The following is a 13983-nucleotide window of genomic DNA, read 5'->3' as shown; positions in this document are numbered from 1 at the left end:
CCAGGCATTCCCGAAATGAACAGCTGGCAAATCCTCTTAGCGGCACTACGGCTTCCCGTTGTAAGGACTGGGGAAGGCAACTGATGGGCATCAAAGGAAAGGCCCGCAGGCAGATGATACCTGTCAATCAAGGGAGGGCAGTGAAGACTATGGCCGGGAGGCGATCCTCCCTCATTAGGGCAGAGTTCTCTTCCAGCCTGCAGAATGGTGGGGGGTGGGGGGGGGGAGGGGGGCAATCTTTGGGACAATAACAGAAGCTGCATAGCTGGTGGGGGAGGCAGCCGGGGTTGGAAAGGTGGTGGTGGGGAGATCCTCCTAGGCAAAAGGGCTCCTGGTCATGGTTTCTGAGCAGAGGTGTCATGGGATTGTGAGAGAAGCCTCCAGGTGAGTCAGCCCAGGTGGGACCCTCCTCCTGCCATGCTAGCTTGCCCGGGACATCTTGTTGATGCAGGAAACTGCTGAGTCAGATCCCAGCCCCTCTGCTTGACCTTTCTCAGAAAGCTCTTAGCCAGCAAAGCTGTGGTGGCCCTTGGACCCAGGGACAAGCTCTGCTGTCATTTTAACTCTGCACTCCAAGGAAGCCAACCCACCTCTCTATTCCATCTGACCCTTCCCTTGATTAGCAAGGGAGATTTTCCAGATGGTCGCATTTGTCTGTGACTCAAGGGATACAGGCATAACCTGTCTCAGAGGAAATTTGGCCCTGTGCACTGCTTGGTTCATCCCACTTCTTAAAAGGCAGCTTTCCAGATCCTTGCATGCTGGGATAAGTGTATGCAAAAGGCCATTCAGCCCTGGCTGTCTCCTCCAAGGAGAGCCCTGACAAACCGCCTTTCTTGCCTGCTTGCGGCGGATATTCAGAAATGCTACTTGTGCAGAACCCTGCTGTTACAACTGAGGGGGCTGTTATGTTCAAGCATTCATTGCTTCGGAGGCAAAGTCTGGATGCTGAAATTGCCTCTTGTTCCTGAGGGATTCAGTAAGAAGAAACCTGGATTCTGGGTAATAAGGACTTCTTTCAGAAGTCCAGGATTGTTTACTCCCACTCAAAAAAATGCAGGTTTTTTTTTTTGCCATTTTGCTTTTTTACTAAAGCTTCAAAAATTTTATTTTACTGCATGCCCTATGGAAGCCCCCAGGGCCAAAAGACATGCTGAGCCTTTGAATGCCAGTGCCTCCCCCCATCAAGTTCACCTCACCCAGACTAACTCAACATACTTGAGTTTCTATCGCGTGCTCTGCCCAAACTCATAACTCTATGATGACTTAACAAGTTTTGTGATTTAACAGGATACAGCCTGCCATGTGGATAACGTCCTTTTCCATATACCCTGAATCACAAACTACAAAACCTGGTCTAACATGTCATGTGAACTAGACCAGCAAGCATGAGCTACTGTTGAGCAACACACCATGGGTGCCAATAGTCTTCTATTATTAGCTTTATTGTCAGAGTACAACATGTGTACAATGAGATTGGCTGAGCCTCCCTTCGTGCACCCCCCCCACAACACAACTTTTATCTTTTATTAAGATTCAACATTCCACTTTTCCCAGGGAAGGTTTTGTTCTGGAAAACTGCCTGCAGTTGCTTTTCAGTGCCTAGAAGACACAATCTGCACTGGACTCCGGAGTCATTTATCAGATCACTGCCTGAGGTTGTTTTGCTGGGGCAGTTCCACACACAATTCTACCTTTACATGGCAGTTGGGAGAAAAAGCTGCATACCAGGTGATTCAGAGAACAGCTCTGGGTTTGAAATGCACCCTGCATTAACCCTCATCCAGACCCCTGGGGAGAAAGCCTGGTGAATTCAAATGAGGCACCAAGGTTAGAGAGAAGGGGCTGAGGAGGTGCATGCCCTCTCTTGCAAGCCAGCCAGTCTCACTTTCTCACAGAGCGCACTTGCACAGCTGCACACTCAACACATGTTACCTAGCCAATAGCATTAGCATGAGCTGTTCCAAGGGGAAGGGATGCCTCCTTTTTGACATGGTTCATCCTCTCTTACAGCCCCAAGCTTTGAGGTGGTGCACGCGGAGATAAAATCCATGCTTAAATCTTTTTATTAGTTTTTAGGATGCGTGCAGGGAAGAGATTCATTCACTGAAAGCCAGAGCTGGTTCTCCTCCTATGACGCTAGCAGTATTAATATGGAATGATCCCATCTATTGATAAACCTTCAACTCCCTCTTGCCAGGATGGAGTGTGGCTATTGTACAGCTGCACCCAGCGCACCTCCTGTGAGGTGAGAGCTGGGACTCGGGCCCCTCCAGCAGCAGCCCCGCCCCACTTTTTTTCAAGGCCCACGTCACCCCACCCACCAGGGGAATGCCCTACAAGTAGGTCCAGCAGGAAGACCAGCGATGGCATGGGAGGTCTCAAGGAGGAGAGGCTGCTGGAAATGTTCAGGGCAAGGAGCAGCTGCCTTTCCAGTCCTGGCATCACCCTCTGCCATCAGCCATAGCTGTGGGGACTATGGAGACTGATGGGGGAGGAATCCTGGCGTCCCAACTGGCCCTTCAGCTGCCAAAGCCGGTGTCTGAGATTTTGCACTTGGCAAGTGCCCAAAGCACAACCCACGCGCATTAGTTGGGCAGCACGGCGCTTTCGATGAAGGGCCAGCATCAGTGCGGGCCGAGGCAGAGGGCCATAGCCAAGCTGCAGGGAGTTCAGTCTGGGCCTGGGGAGCTCTCGGAGGGAAAGCAAGCTGTCTGCCATCCCAGGTTGCTTCTGAGCCAGCCAAGGCACTCCGTTCTTCTTCGACAGCCCCTTCGGAAGCCAGGTAGAAGGGTGGTTTGAGTCCCACGGTTTCCTGCCACAAAGAAGAGGAGATGCTTAGAGGGCCCCTGGATGTACAAGAAGGAAAGAAGAGCTGGAGACGCAGGGATGCTGGGCTCAGGAACCTCTGGATGAGAAGTGGGGGACATTCCTTCCCTATTCTAGAACTTGATAGTCTGAGTTTGAAAGGTTGGGGAATCTACTGGGTATAGATCAGGCTATCCATAATATGGTTAGTCTTGGAGATACGACACATTTACTGACCATAAGATGTTTTGTGAGTTGTGTGAACTTAAAAAGGATGCATTTGTCATACCTCCCCCAAAGGATGAGTTGGTGGATCTAACATTGCTGGCAGAAACTTCAAGTTTTCTGAAGTTGGTGTGTGTTGGAGAAAAGCTGCAAACACCTTTAATCTGGACCCTCTGACTTGGTGTTAGTTGCTGCCACCCCCCCCTCCCCGTGCCCCAATTAATGTATCCTGGCACTTTGTCTTTATTTCGGGCTCTCAATTTTTAATGAGATTTCTAAAGATGAAGCTGAGGTTGGAACATCTGGCCTTTCCATTAGCCAAGGCTGATCAGGAAGTTCTTGCAAATATAAAAGCTGAAAGACAAAAATAAAACTTAGATAGAGCTGTACTCTGATGCTTCTGCCCAACCAAGGGAAGCAAACCCTGACCTGTCCTCTGTGGGAAAGAATGGGGAAATAATTTGGCAGATCCTTTGGGATCAGGACCCAGAAAGTCTGCATTCCTTTGGGAATAGCTGGGCTATTATCCTCGCTGGGGGAGAGAAAGAGACCCTGCAGTGAACTGCATGGCTTCCCAGGAGACGAGGCCAACACAGCTTCCTTCTGGTGGGCCTGGAAATGCACCCCAGCAACCAAGGTCCTTCTCTGCCACACCCTCTACAGGAAGTCCAAGCAGGCCAAAAAGCTAAAACTGATGTTTCTAGGCTGCATTTTCAGATGGATATGGCCATGGCTTTGCCTCTCTCAAAAGCACCCTGTGGCTGAGAACCTGGAGAAATTGCTTTTCCACATGGACAGACAACAGTATATTTTTCTATGCATGGAATCTGGATCCCAATCTAGAAAAAATAGATAGTAGTATCGAAATGGAAAACAAGATACTACACCCATTTGAAACTAATTTAAAGTTTAAACACTGCTTCCCCCCCCTTCTTTTCAAGGCAGGGGGCAGAGTACCTTCTTCCCCATCCTAGGGGGGCCAGAGCAGTGCTAACCAGAAGGCAAACTCTAGTCTTTAAGCCATAGCCAGGAGAAGCCAGGAGGAGGGAGCCCTCCAGGAAGAGGAGTTGCTCCCTGGAGCTCTGAAAGCCCCACATGAAGTCGGGCACTGGGTTTGCCACTCAGTCCTTTTCAGGCAGCGAGGCAGCCAGCTGAACCTCCTCCTTTGCAGGGCAGTAAGGGGGCAGGGGGAGGAGTGGAAAGGGAGGAAAAGAGGTGGAAGATGGTAGGCCTGGCTAGAAAGGGGAGGCCAAGGTGAGAAAAAAGTGAGGTCAACTACAGAATCCCTGGCAGGGAGCCTGGGCTGCAGATGAGATGGGAGAGCCTGGGAGATGGCCAGAGGGCAAAGTGAGGAGGGAGGCGCACGTGCAGAGAGGAAAGAAGCTACCTGCCACAGGACACGTACACTGGTAGCCACCCAAGAGGAGCATGCACAAACACCAGCTGCATCACAGGCGTGAGCCTGCACACCCAAGCCAGCTTACATAGAGGCTTTTCATAGTCAGCACCGTTGCAGAGAGCTCACCAAAACCTAGGGAGGGGCTGGCAGAGTTGAAGTGGGGTTGTGACTTGTGTGACTCTGTTAAAGCAGAAGATGCCTGGCTTCCAAGATCGTACTTAGGGTGAGGAAGGAAGACGGGGTGTGCCCTCTGGCGCATCTCATGCCGCATCCAGTCACAGAAAGCTCCTTCCTTGTGCCTTTCCCTGAATCAACCCCTCCCCCATCCCAGCCAAGCCCTTCTGCTGGGAGCCAAAGAGGACATCTCCTCTTTCCCATTCAGACACATCTTTCAGGGAACCACAGGATGGCTGGAAAAAAAACTTCCTGAAAACGACACCCCCTCCAATTCAATGTCTGATGGTACCTCTCAGACAACGTGGCCGGTGATTCCTTGGCTTTGACCTGACCATAGTGCTTGAGCACTATGGCTGCTGGCATTTCCTCTTCTAACTGTGTCAGCAACCTGATCCCTTCCTGTCTGAGCCCCCCTGCAGTGGATGGAGTGACCCACACATTTTAGGGAAGCTGGACAGACCTTCCAGCTATCTTGGTCAAAATCTCCACGGAGGCGGATGGAGAGCACAGCGTGGTGGGATACCCCATTGGGGTTGGATTCAGACAGTGCGGGGCCAGGAAGTCTCTCCCACAGCCTAGCTGATGCCACAGAGCTGGTGGGGAGAAAGTGGGATGGAGGGAAGAATAGGTGGAATACATCATCATGATGCTTAGTTTTTCCTGTGTAAATAACAAGATCTTTGCAGAACCATCATTGCTAGTCCAAATTCAGTCTTTGGTTTGCATTCTTTTCCATTTGCTGCTAAGGGGGAGCTTTGCCTTATTCTCTAGGAGGAGATCCATGTCAAAAATCAGAAGGTGTCTGGGAGCAACGCTTTGTTGACTTGCCTTTAGTCAGAAAAGATCTTTCCAGGCTCCTCCTGATTCTTTGACCAAAGTCTTGCTTGTAGTGTCATTGCTGGATCCCTTTGACAGTTGGATTATAGGGCATTAAAAGCCGGATTCTAACCTGGGAAGTGATCAGAGGCAAGGTCCTTGCTGTGCTGGTTTATTCTCCAACTCAAGAAAGTAGGTTGCCCTGACTCATGAGAAGCAGAAGCCACTCCAGCAAGCCTGGTCTTGCACCCACTGCTTCCTCTGTGCACCTGCAGAGTGCAATGTACCACTCTTAATATGTGTGTGTGAGAGAGCAGATATACACTGCAGTTCCGCTCCTGTTCAATCATAGATGGCAGCAGTAAGAACTTTAGGAATCCTACAATCTGTAGCATAAGAAGATGGGGCCTTTCTTACTAGTCCAGCTTCCTGCACTACCCAACAGAAGAGGCAATGCTTCAGTTTGTCCAGCTCCTACCATCAGCCCTGTCTGTCCTCAAGGTTGGCTGAATTGAGGCAGCAATGGCTGATCACCTGCTGGCCATGTACTACTACTTGTGCCTCTTGAGTGCTTGGCTGAAAAATATTTGTTCAGGTTCATTTCCCTACGGCAATCTAAGTGTCAGGGGACTGGAACCGGAAGTGCGCTCCTTTCTGCCTGAACCTTCACCCAATCTCTGTAAGCTATAAAGATGCTTCCAAGTTGCCCAAGGACTCCTGGGAGGGCACCCAATGTTTGCATGGAGCTCCTTGAAAGGAAAGATGGTTCTGCACCTTTGATGCTACTTGTTGATGGCAGCCTTTGATCCTGATACTACAATCAGCAAGGCAGCATGGAACGTCTGCACACCAGGCAAATTAGGGTCCAAACCAGGTAGACCAAGGTCTCCCACAGACTCCCCAGTTCCATCCGTGTTGCTAAAACTCTGATTTCTTCTTGTCTTCCATCTTCTCCAAGTGAAAAGCTTCTTGTCCTGCCAAGGCCAAGGAACCAGAGGCCACGAGAAAGGAGCCCAGAGGGAAACTGGGGCTTGGCAACCACACCTTGCTTGATATCACTTGCACACATTGAGTTATGCACAACCCAACAAGGGGTAGCCTATTTACAAGACTGCCATGTATCATCTTCCTCCCTCTAGAAGCATTCTAGGGGTACAGAATGAACAGCTCTCTATCCATAAAAGAAAATTAAATGGTTGGTTAACTTAAATCGGGCACCAATTTTTACCGGGAGGGGGGAATAAAATAAAAAAGGACAAATATTTTTATTGGAAGTGGGGCATCTGTCGTTGCTAGGAAAGGTATAAAATACAGCCAAAAGACACATTCAGGAATTGGAGAGGAGGGCCCCAGGCAGAAGAGGAACAAGGAGGGGTGGATGGAGAAGTCCACTTTCTCCCCCCTTGCAACACCCCCACATTTCATCCCAGCACTGGCAGGGGAAAACCTCCCTTCTGCCAAGGGTCTCAAGTGTGTCTTCCCTCTCAGGCTAGGGTGGAAGGTCTCTTATTAGCCAGTGTGCCCCAGTAGCTGACGGATGGGTAGGGGAGGGCCCTCAACACACTAGGGCTCTTCCTCGTAGACCTGCCTTGCCTTCTCCTTTCTGGCTTTCAAAGGATTCCTTAAAAGACTTCCAGTTTCAACAGCTGATTCATTTTGTAATGATATTGCATCATTGGTGGCAGAAATGCTATGTGGTTCCAATAGTTTCAGGGTGGTTTTTAGGACTTGTTTCTATGCCAATTATTTTTTAGGGTTAGGGTTAGTGAGCTGAACTCCACTGCAGACCAACACCTAAGGGACGAAACGTCCAAATGTGAAAGAACATGGAATTCAATATTACGCTTTGAGGGTCGGCCCTACTACACACATTTGCCCTAAAGCCAATCGGGTGGGTTTACTCCAAGTCAAGAGAGGATTCCAGCTTTCCTAATTTGCTGAGTTACATAAGCTCGAACAGATTCATTTCAAAGGGCTCAGGGACACTTAACAAGGTCCTGGATCATGGCCAGAGTACACAAGGCAGCTCTGGAACTCAGTAAGCCCAACTGGCCAGCATCCATTATTCAACCCCTTCCATCCACACCTGGGACTGCTCACTGCCCCTCAGCAGGTTCCCAGCATCTGCACAGGGCAGTTGGGGGAGCAGGGAGAGAGGGAAAAAGAAGTGTAACCACCACCAAGGTTCCTCAAGGAAGCCTTGAAGCATGCACACACACATGCACACGCTCCGGACTGGTTGCCCTGTGCATCAGACCCTTTGTGAAGAAGGCAGCTCAGCTGAATTCCAGTGGTTCTGGTGCTAACCCTTGAAAAAGTCCAAAAAAAAAAAAAGCTTGTAACTCATGGCCCCCAGGCTTGCACGGGGCTCTCCTGGGGTTTACTCTCTAGGAGAAAATTCTGTTCATGGCAGCCCATGGAACCAGCGGCCAAGAGGAAGCGCTAGCGAAGCAGGCGAGGCTGGCAGTAATCGAAAAGGGACATGAGGACAGTGTGTGTGTGTGTGGGGGGGCGTGGGGGAGGCTGTGGGTGTCCTCCCGGTATTGGTGATTCCGGTCCTGGACTGCCCCGGTCCCCTTCCAACCCGGGAAAGGGTCGCTGGAGTATGAAGGATGGAGCCTGCTACCGTGCCGGGAGCGGAGCCCTACTAGGGAGGGCGACCGGGGGCCGCGCGGAGATACGGCCAACCAGCTTACCTGGGCAACGAGAGCCGCGCCCCGCGCCCAGACGGAGCAGGCGGGCAACATGACTCGAGTTCGGCGGCGGGCAGGTGGAGAAACAGCAGGAGCAGCAGCGGCAGGAAGTGGCGGCGGCTGATGCAACTCTGCCCAGCCGGCGACTGGCGCTTCATGGCGGCAGAAGACGGGAAGGGCTCCGCAGAGTTGCCGGGGAACGGCGACGGAGCCCACGCTGCCCACTCCCCGCGACGGCTTCCAGACTCGAGGGGGGACTGAGCCGCCGCTCTTCCAGCCTCTCGCGTGGGGTTAGTCTCCTGTCTCTGCCGTCGCACCCGGCCGGCCCCGGGTTAAATACCATTCCCTCCCGGCTCCTTCCCCGACGGGGCGGGGCGCCCGGCCGCCACGGCCCTGCTCTGCCCGCCCCGGGGCTCGCCAGCCGCCTTCTTCGGGGATGGCCCTACAGGAGGTGCGGGGCCCGCACGGGCGGCCCCTCGGAGGGAAGGCGCTCCCTCCAGCCGGCGCGGCTTTTGCCCAGCGGCGGCCGCTTCCCGGGCGCGGGAAAGCGAAGGGGGCCAAAGCCAGGCGGGCGCACCTCCCCGCCCGTGCCCCCCCGCCCCCCGCTGCAAGTCCAGGCTTGTTGTGATTGCGCCGCACGGCAGGAGAAGCTCCAATCCAGGACGGACCACCGCACACCACCTCGCCTCTCTCTGCTCCAAGCCCTCCACTCCTCCGGGCCCCGGTGCGGCGCGGCTGCCGGGAGAGCATCCGGAGCGGAGCGCCTCGGGTAGCTCCCAGCGGGACGTTGAAGGGCTGGCCAGAGACGACCCCTCCCGCGCCGGCATGGCAGAGCTTGTCCGAGACTTAAACCGGCCGGAGCTTCCCGCGAAAGATTTCCCTTGCCGATGGCTCTGGCGCAGCTTCAGGGCATTCGTGGGAGTGAGCCTCCGTCGGACAATCCGAACTCCACGGAATCATGCAGAATTTCCATGTCCTATTTGAAGAGGGGAAGAAAAGTCATTTGCTAGCCTGAAGGGCTGCCTTTTATCTGTGTTGAGGGACATTTCAGGTGCCAAAAAAAACCATACAACCGAAATAACTGCTACCTCTCCAGTTATTTGAAATATCCTCTTCAAAGCCTTCAAAATGTGAAGCAGAGCATCATCCCCAAATCCTGGCAAAAGTGCCCAAGAAATGCAGGATGACCGCTGCTCCCTTAACTCCAGTCTAGTAACTTTCACACCCAGGTTGCACATTTGCTTCAGGCTCCTGGCTAAGAGCAGAGCTGCACTGCAATTCCACCAGAGGCCTTCTGGCCAGTCTCAGCCAACGAATGCCAGGGCCAGTTCCAGTGGCCTCCGTCCACCCCATGGATAAAAAAACCTAGTATTCGCTGCTCCCTCTGTTGCTTCAGTTCTCCCCCCACCTCTTTCCAGTGATTACAATCCTGACACCCCTGGCGAACCAAGACTAGCAGATGTTGCATGCCTGTGTTCTGCCCTCACAAAGCATCCGAACCGGCAGGGCCTGGGGGCTTTGTTTATGAGTGGAATCATGGAGACCCTGGATAGCCCTGGTGTGGCTGGCCTTCCATCCTGGCCTCCTTTGGCCATGAGAGACAGTTTTACTGCTGACATGCAATTATTTCAGGAGCTGGCCTTCATTTTATCTCAAAAAGGCATCTGATGCTTCTGTGAAAAGTCAGTTTCATCCTATCTGCAAAGCGAAAGAGCCAGTCATGCCTGACATCCATCCCCTTCTGATCTTTCCAGAGTTAAGAACTCCAGAAGAGCCTAAATTGTTGAACAACGCGATCTATTTGTCCCGTCCACTCAGGCCACACATGGCAGAGCTCTCTTTCACGGGGAGGAAAGTACTTGGCTTTTGCAAGTATGGTGCAGCTGGGTGGACTGCTCCTCCTGTTAGGACACTTAAGGGAAAACAGAGGCAACAATTTCTTTACTTGTCTAAAAGGGAAACTATTGGTAAATGGCGATCACAGGCAAATAATCTTGATTAAAAATGTGTCCCAAACACATTTAATGCCAGCAAAGGTACACCAAACATTTATTTCTCCTGTCTCCTAATTCACTGCAGGGTTTTGGAGAGCAGAGAGTCCTGCTCTGCCACCACAGTGGGAGCTGGAGCTGCTTGCCGGAGTTGTTAATCACCCTAAAACACCTTGTTCCTTTGCAATTGGGAGAGCTGCACAGCCTTGTTATTTTCTCATTCCAGGTTTCTCCTGGCTACAAAACCATGAAACCCATTTACTTGCCTCTTCAGTGTTGATTTAAGAATTACAGGTTCCTCTTTATTTAACATGTTCTCAGAGCGGTTAACAAGATCATAATTTAGCGGTAAACAGTACAATAAAGTAAATCCATTGGCAAGGAAACAGGACATTTCTAGCCAGGTGCACACAAGTCAGAGCAACACTCACTTACCTGCCTCTGATCCAAGGGCTATGCTGAATGGGAAGGACATCTGGCCAGTCTAGAGGCTGGCACAAATCACCTGAAGTGCACAACTGAGCAATGGCAAAACGTACCTCCTGGGATACGGCCGTGTAAAACACAGCCACCGGTGCTTTAATGAACAAATCACATTTAAGAAAAACCACAGCACTGCCTCATGTAAACTCAAACAGATTCATATGAAGGGTTGCCTCACCCCAACATTCAAACAGCGGCATTACTCCTATGATTGACAAAGTGAAACGCAAAGGGGAATGTTCTGACTTAGTTTATCAGAAGGATGGTCAGTTTAAACTCTCCCCAAAGCTGTGGAATTTCTGCAACAGCTCACTATTGTGGCTAGGTACGAGGCACTATCATCCACCCACCCACTTATAGCTTGCCCAACTGCATAAGAATTAAAAGCAGGAAAGCAATAAAACAATGAGAACACAGATCAAGCATATCCAAAAAAAGGAGGATACGGGTTGTTTTTGCTTTACGATCATTCTTGTTTGGTGACTATTTGAAAGGATGAGGCACTCAACATGGAGGCTTTTATGACCAGTCCGTACAGATCTACATCCTTGCAGTCACGTGATCACAATTCAGGCACTTGGTAAGTGGCAATTATGGACTTTATTGCAATTATGACAGTTGCAGCATCCTGAGGTCCTATGACAGGGGTGGGCAAACTTTTTGGCTCGGGGGCCTCATTGACTTTTAAAATTTGACAGACGGGCCGCCACCTGGTGTCGAAATGCCTGTCATTACAAGTCAAAATCAAATGAATGCAATCATTCAATCATTCACATCAATCCTTAATTCTGTACCAATCTTCAGCGGGCCGGATTAAAAAGACCAATGGGCCGGATGTGGCCTGCGGGCCGTAGTTTGCCCACCCCTGTCCTATGAGCAACTTCCCGGAGGCTTCCTACCAGCTCAGTCAATGGGGAAGCCAGCAGGAGCTCTGAGAGCACCAAGAATCTTGAAAGCCTGGCAGTCTCTGTCACCAGAGAGAGCCAAGGCAGGGTAATCTAACGTTTCTTCCTCTCCTGTCTTTCTGGGCCAAATTCAAGTTTTCCTAAGAGCTGCTGCGTATTTTTCAAGGCTATCTCTGTACTCATATAGATCAATATATCAAAACAAATGTTTGATACAATTTCCAACTTATTTATAACATTTGTGTACAATTTGTATTTGAAAGCTTCCAAACAGCCTCCATCAGTGGGCTCAGGCAGCTGAGGATCCGCTGAGGAGCAGCCTATCCGATTCCTTGGCAATTACAGGGCCAAAAGAATCCCAAATAATGTAGCGAGATGGCCAGTCACATTCTGCTGGCTGGCCTCAGTGGCCCAGAGGCAACCCCACTGGAGGGCTCTTATCCACAGGTGAACCAACCAGCCCTCTGAATAAGGAGGGACACTGGACAATAATCCAGCAAAGCAAGAAGAGAGAACTAAGAGTATTTCACCTGCTTTGTCACCACAGAGTGATCAATCTTGTGCTTGGCCACGTTCTGTCATTCTCGGCCTGCTTCCACTGCTTCATCTCCCCAAGTCCTCTGCAAACCAAGGGGACACCCTGGGCGGCTACTCAGGGATGATTTTGACAAGGGCCAGACACACCTCCTCTTACTAGTAATCAAACAGGTCCTCAATCCATTTGCCCCATTTCCTTGTTAAAGAAATCCCCAATTACTTTCCAGGGGCCTGGGGCAGATTATTTGAAAGGGCCACTGAAGTAACAATGGTGGTCAATGCATATGAACCAGGAAGTGTTCTGACTGTGGCAAAGACAAGATACAGATATCTTTCATATCCAAATCAAATAACTGTTCTACCATTACTTATTAAATTTATATGCCAATACTTGTATGCAAATTCCCTAGATTGCAAGGGAAAAGTCAATGGCTTCTTCCAAAAGAAATGAACTCCCAAGTTCAACCAGCTTTTGCTCCTAATTAATGGAAGCTTCAGTGTTATGTTTCTAGGGTAAGCCTCATAGTATCTTGGGGGTTGTTAAAAAGAGCAGTAAAAACCAAAGGAGGAAAATAAAAACAAACCAAACAGAAAAGGCACAGTAGGATGGCTACTTTATTGGGAAAATGGAAATGTCTGATTAGTGCCACGGAGGACACCAACCACAGCAAGGCTTTAACCATTTTTTTGAGCCAAATAAAGTGGTTGCTAAGAAAAAAGTGCCTGTTTTGCTGATAGTTGTGGGAGGCAAAGAGAAGATTTTATTGAAAAGCTGAAGGCCCTACAAATAAACCATGTGATTCAACTTTACAAAACTAGTAAATCAGGAACATTTGGTGGCAAAATCATTATTCCATGCAAAGCAATTCCAGTTTCATAAGCAGAAACAGAAAGGAAGGTCCATTGCAGCTGAGCTTCAAGAAACTGCAGAAGCAATGAATTTTGTGAGAGGTTAAAAAATACACTAGGAGATTGACCAACTTGGAGATTTTGAAAGAAAACACTCAGAAAGAACTTTTGACAGAACCAGTGTAAACAGCACATCCTGCTAGGGGAAGAATTTGATAATGAAAATGGAAGTGGATGACAAACCTGAAACTCTTATACAGCAGCCTAAGAAGTAAAGAGATTGGCAACGTTTTTCTTTTCAGCAGTGTCTGCAAGATCTTGCTGCGTTCATCAGAATGAACCTCCACCTGTGGTTATATATGTGAATGAGACATAAAGACACAAGCAGTCTGACTTCTGGTGGCGTTTCCGTCGTGGACAGATCGAAGTCCGCAATTGTCCACTGCTTCAATCCATGCTCTCCCGTTAGAGGGCTCGAAATGAGGCCAGAACCACCTTGCAGGGATGGTGAATAAAGGGAGACCGCCTGTCTGGTTGAGGGGAGAAGAAAGGCGGCTATCAGGGACAAAGATTGTGCAGGTGTGGTGAAGCAGCAGACAGTGTGGAGACCGGGCAAATTAGGTGCAACATATGGATACAAAGTTACCCTGGAATTAAGATCTAAAGAAATTTTTAAGAAAGATTTTAAAAGCGGCGACTAGAGAGAGTGAAAAGAAAAATCAGATACAAATGAAAGTGGCTTTGAACATCAAAATAGGAGGAGGAAGCCAGAAGAAAAATACTTCCTTAAATTGAATAGATAAATGATTTTGGCACGAAACAGGCACAATTAAAAGCTAAACTTGAATGTGTCAAAAGAAATAATAATTGATAATTGGACTTAATTGGATTATTGAAACTTAAAAGCCCTAAATAGAGAAAAGAAAGTGAAAAGAAAGGGTGGATTTGGACATAACAGAGAGCGCCATCTAATGATAAAAGAAAAATTTTAGTGGCTCTTTAAAAAGTGCTTGGTTCTTTTAAAATTGGACTTTGATATAAAATAAGAGGACTTTGTTATAATATAACAGAAACCCTGAAAAATGAAACTAGAATATCAT

General features: G+C 49.5%; 1 protein-coding gene across 1 annotated transcript; it reads right to left on the bottom strand.

The window, feature by feature from the left end:
* Positions 1–1427: 1427 nt before the first annotated feature.
* ADM2 (adrenomedullin 2) lies at positions 1428–8443 on the bottom strand. The gene is made up of 2 exons (XM_026687875.2): positions 8122–8443; positions 1428–2815 (listed from the first exon to the last, which is right to left on the bottom strand). The coding sequence occupies exons 1-2, from the start codon at positions 8274–8276 to the stop codon at positions 2458–2460; spliced, it is 513 nt and encodes a 170-aa protein (XP_026543660.1). The 5' UTR covers positions 8277–8443; the 3' UTR covers positions 1428–2457.
* Between the last annotated feature and the right edge of the window lie 5540 nt (positions 8444–13983).

The sequence above is a fragment of the Notechis scutatus genome, chromosome 6, assembly GCF_049901735.1.
Source record: "Notechis scutatus isolate UNSWTSFEM ecotype Mainland chromosome 6, rNotScu1.2, whole genome shotgun sequence".
NCBI classification, from domain to species: Eukaryota; Metazoa; Chordata; class Lepidosauria; order Squamata; family Elapidae; genus Notechis; species Notechis scutatus.
The sequence above is the reverse complement of the archived record's forward strand: the minus strand, read 5'-3'. Positions and strand labels throughout refer to the sequence as shown.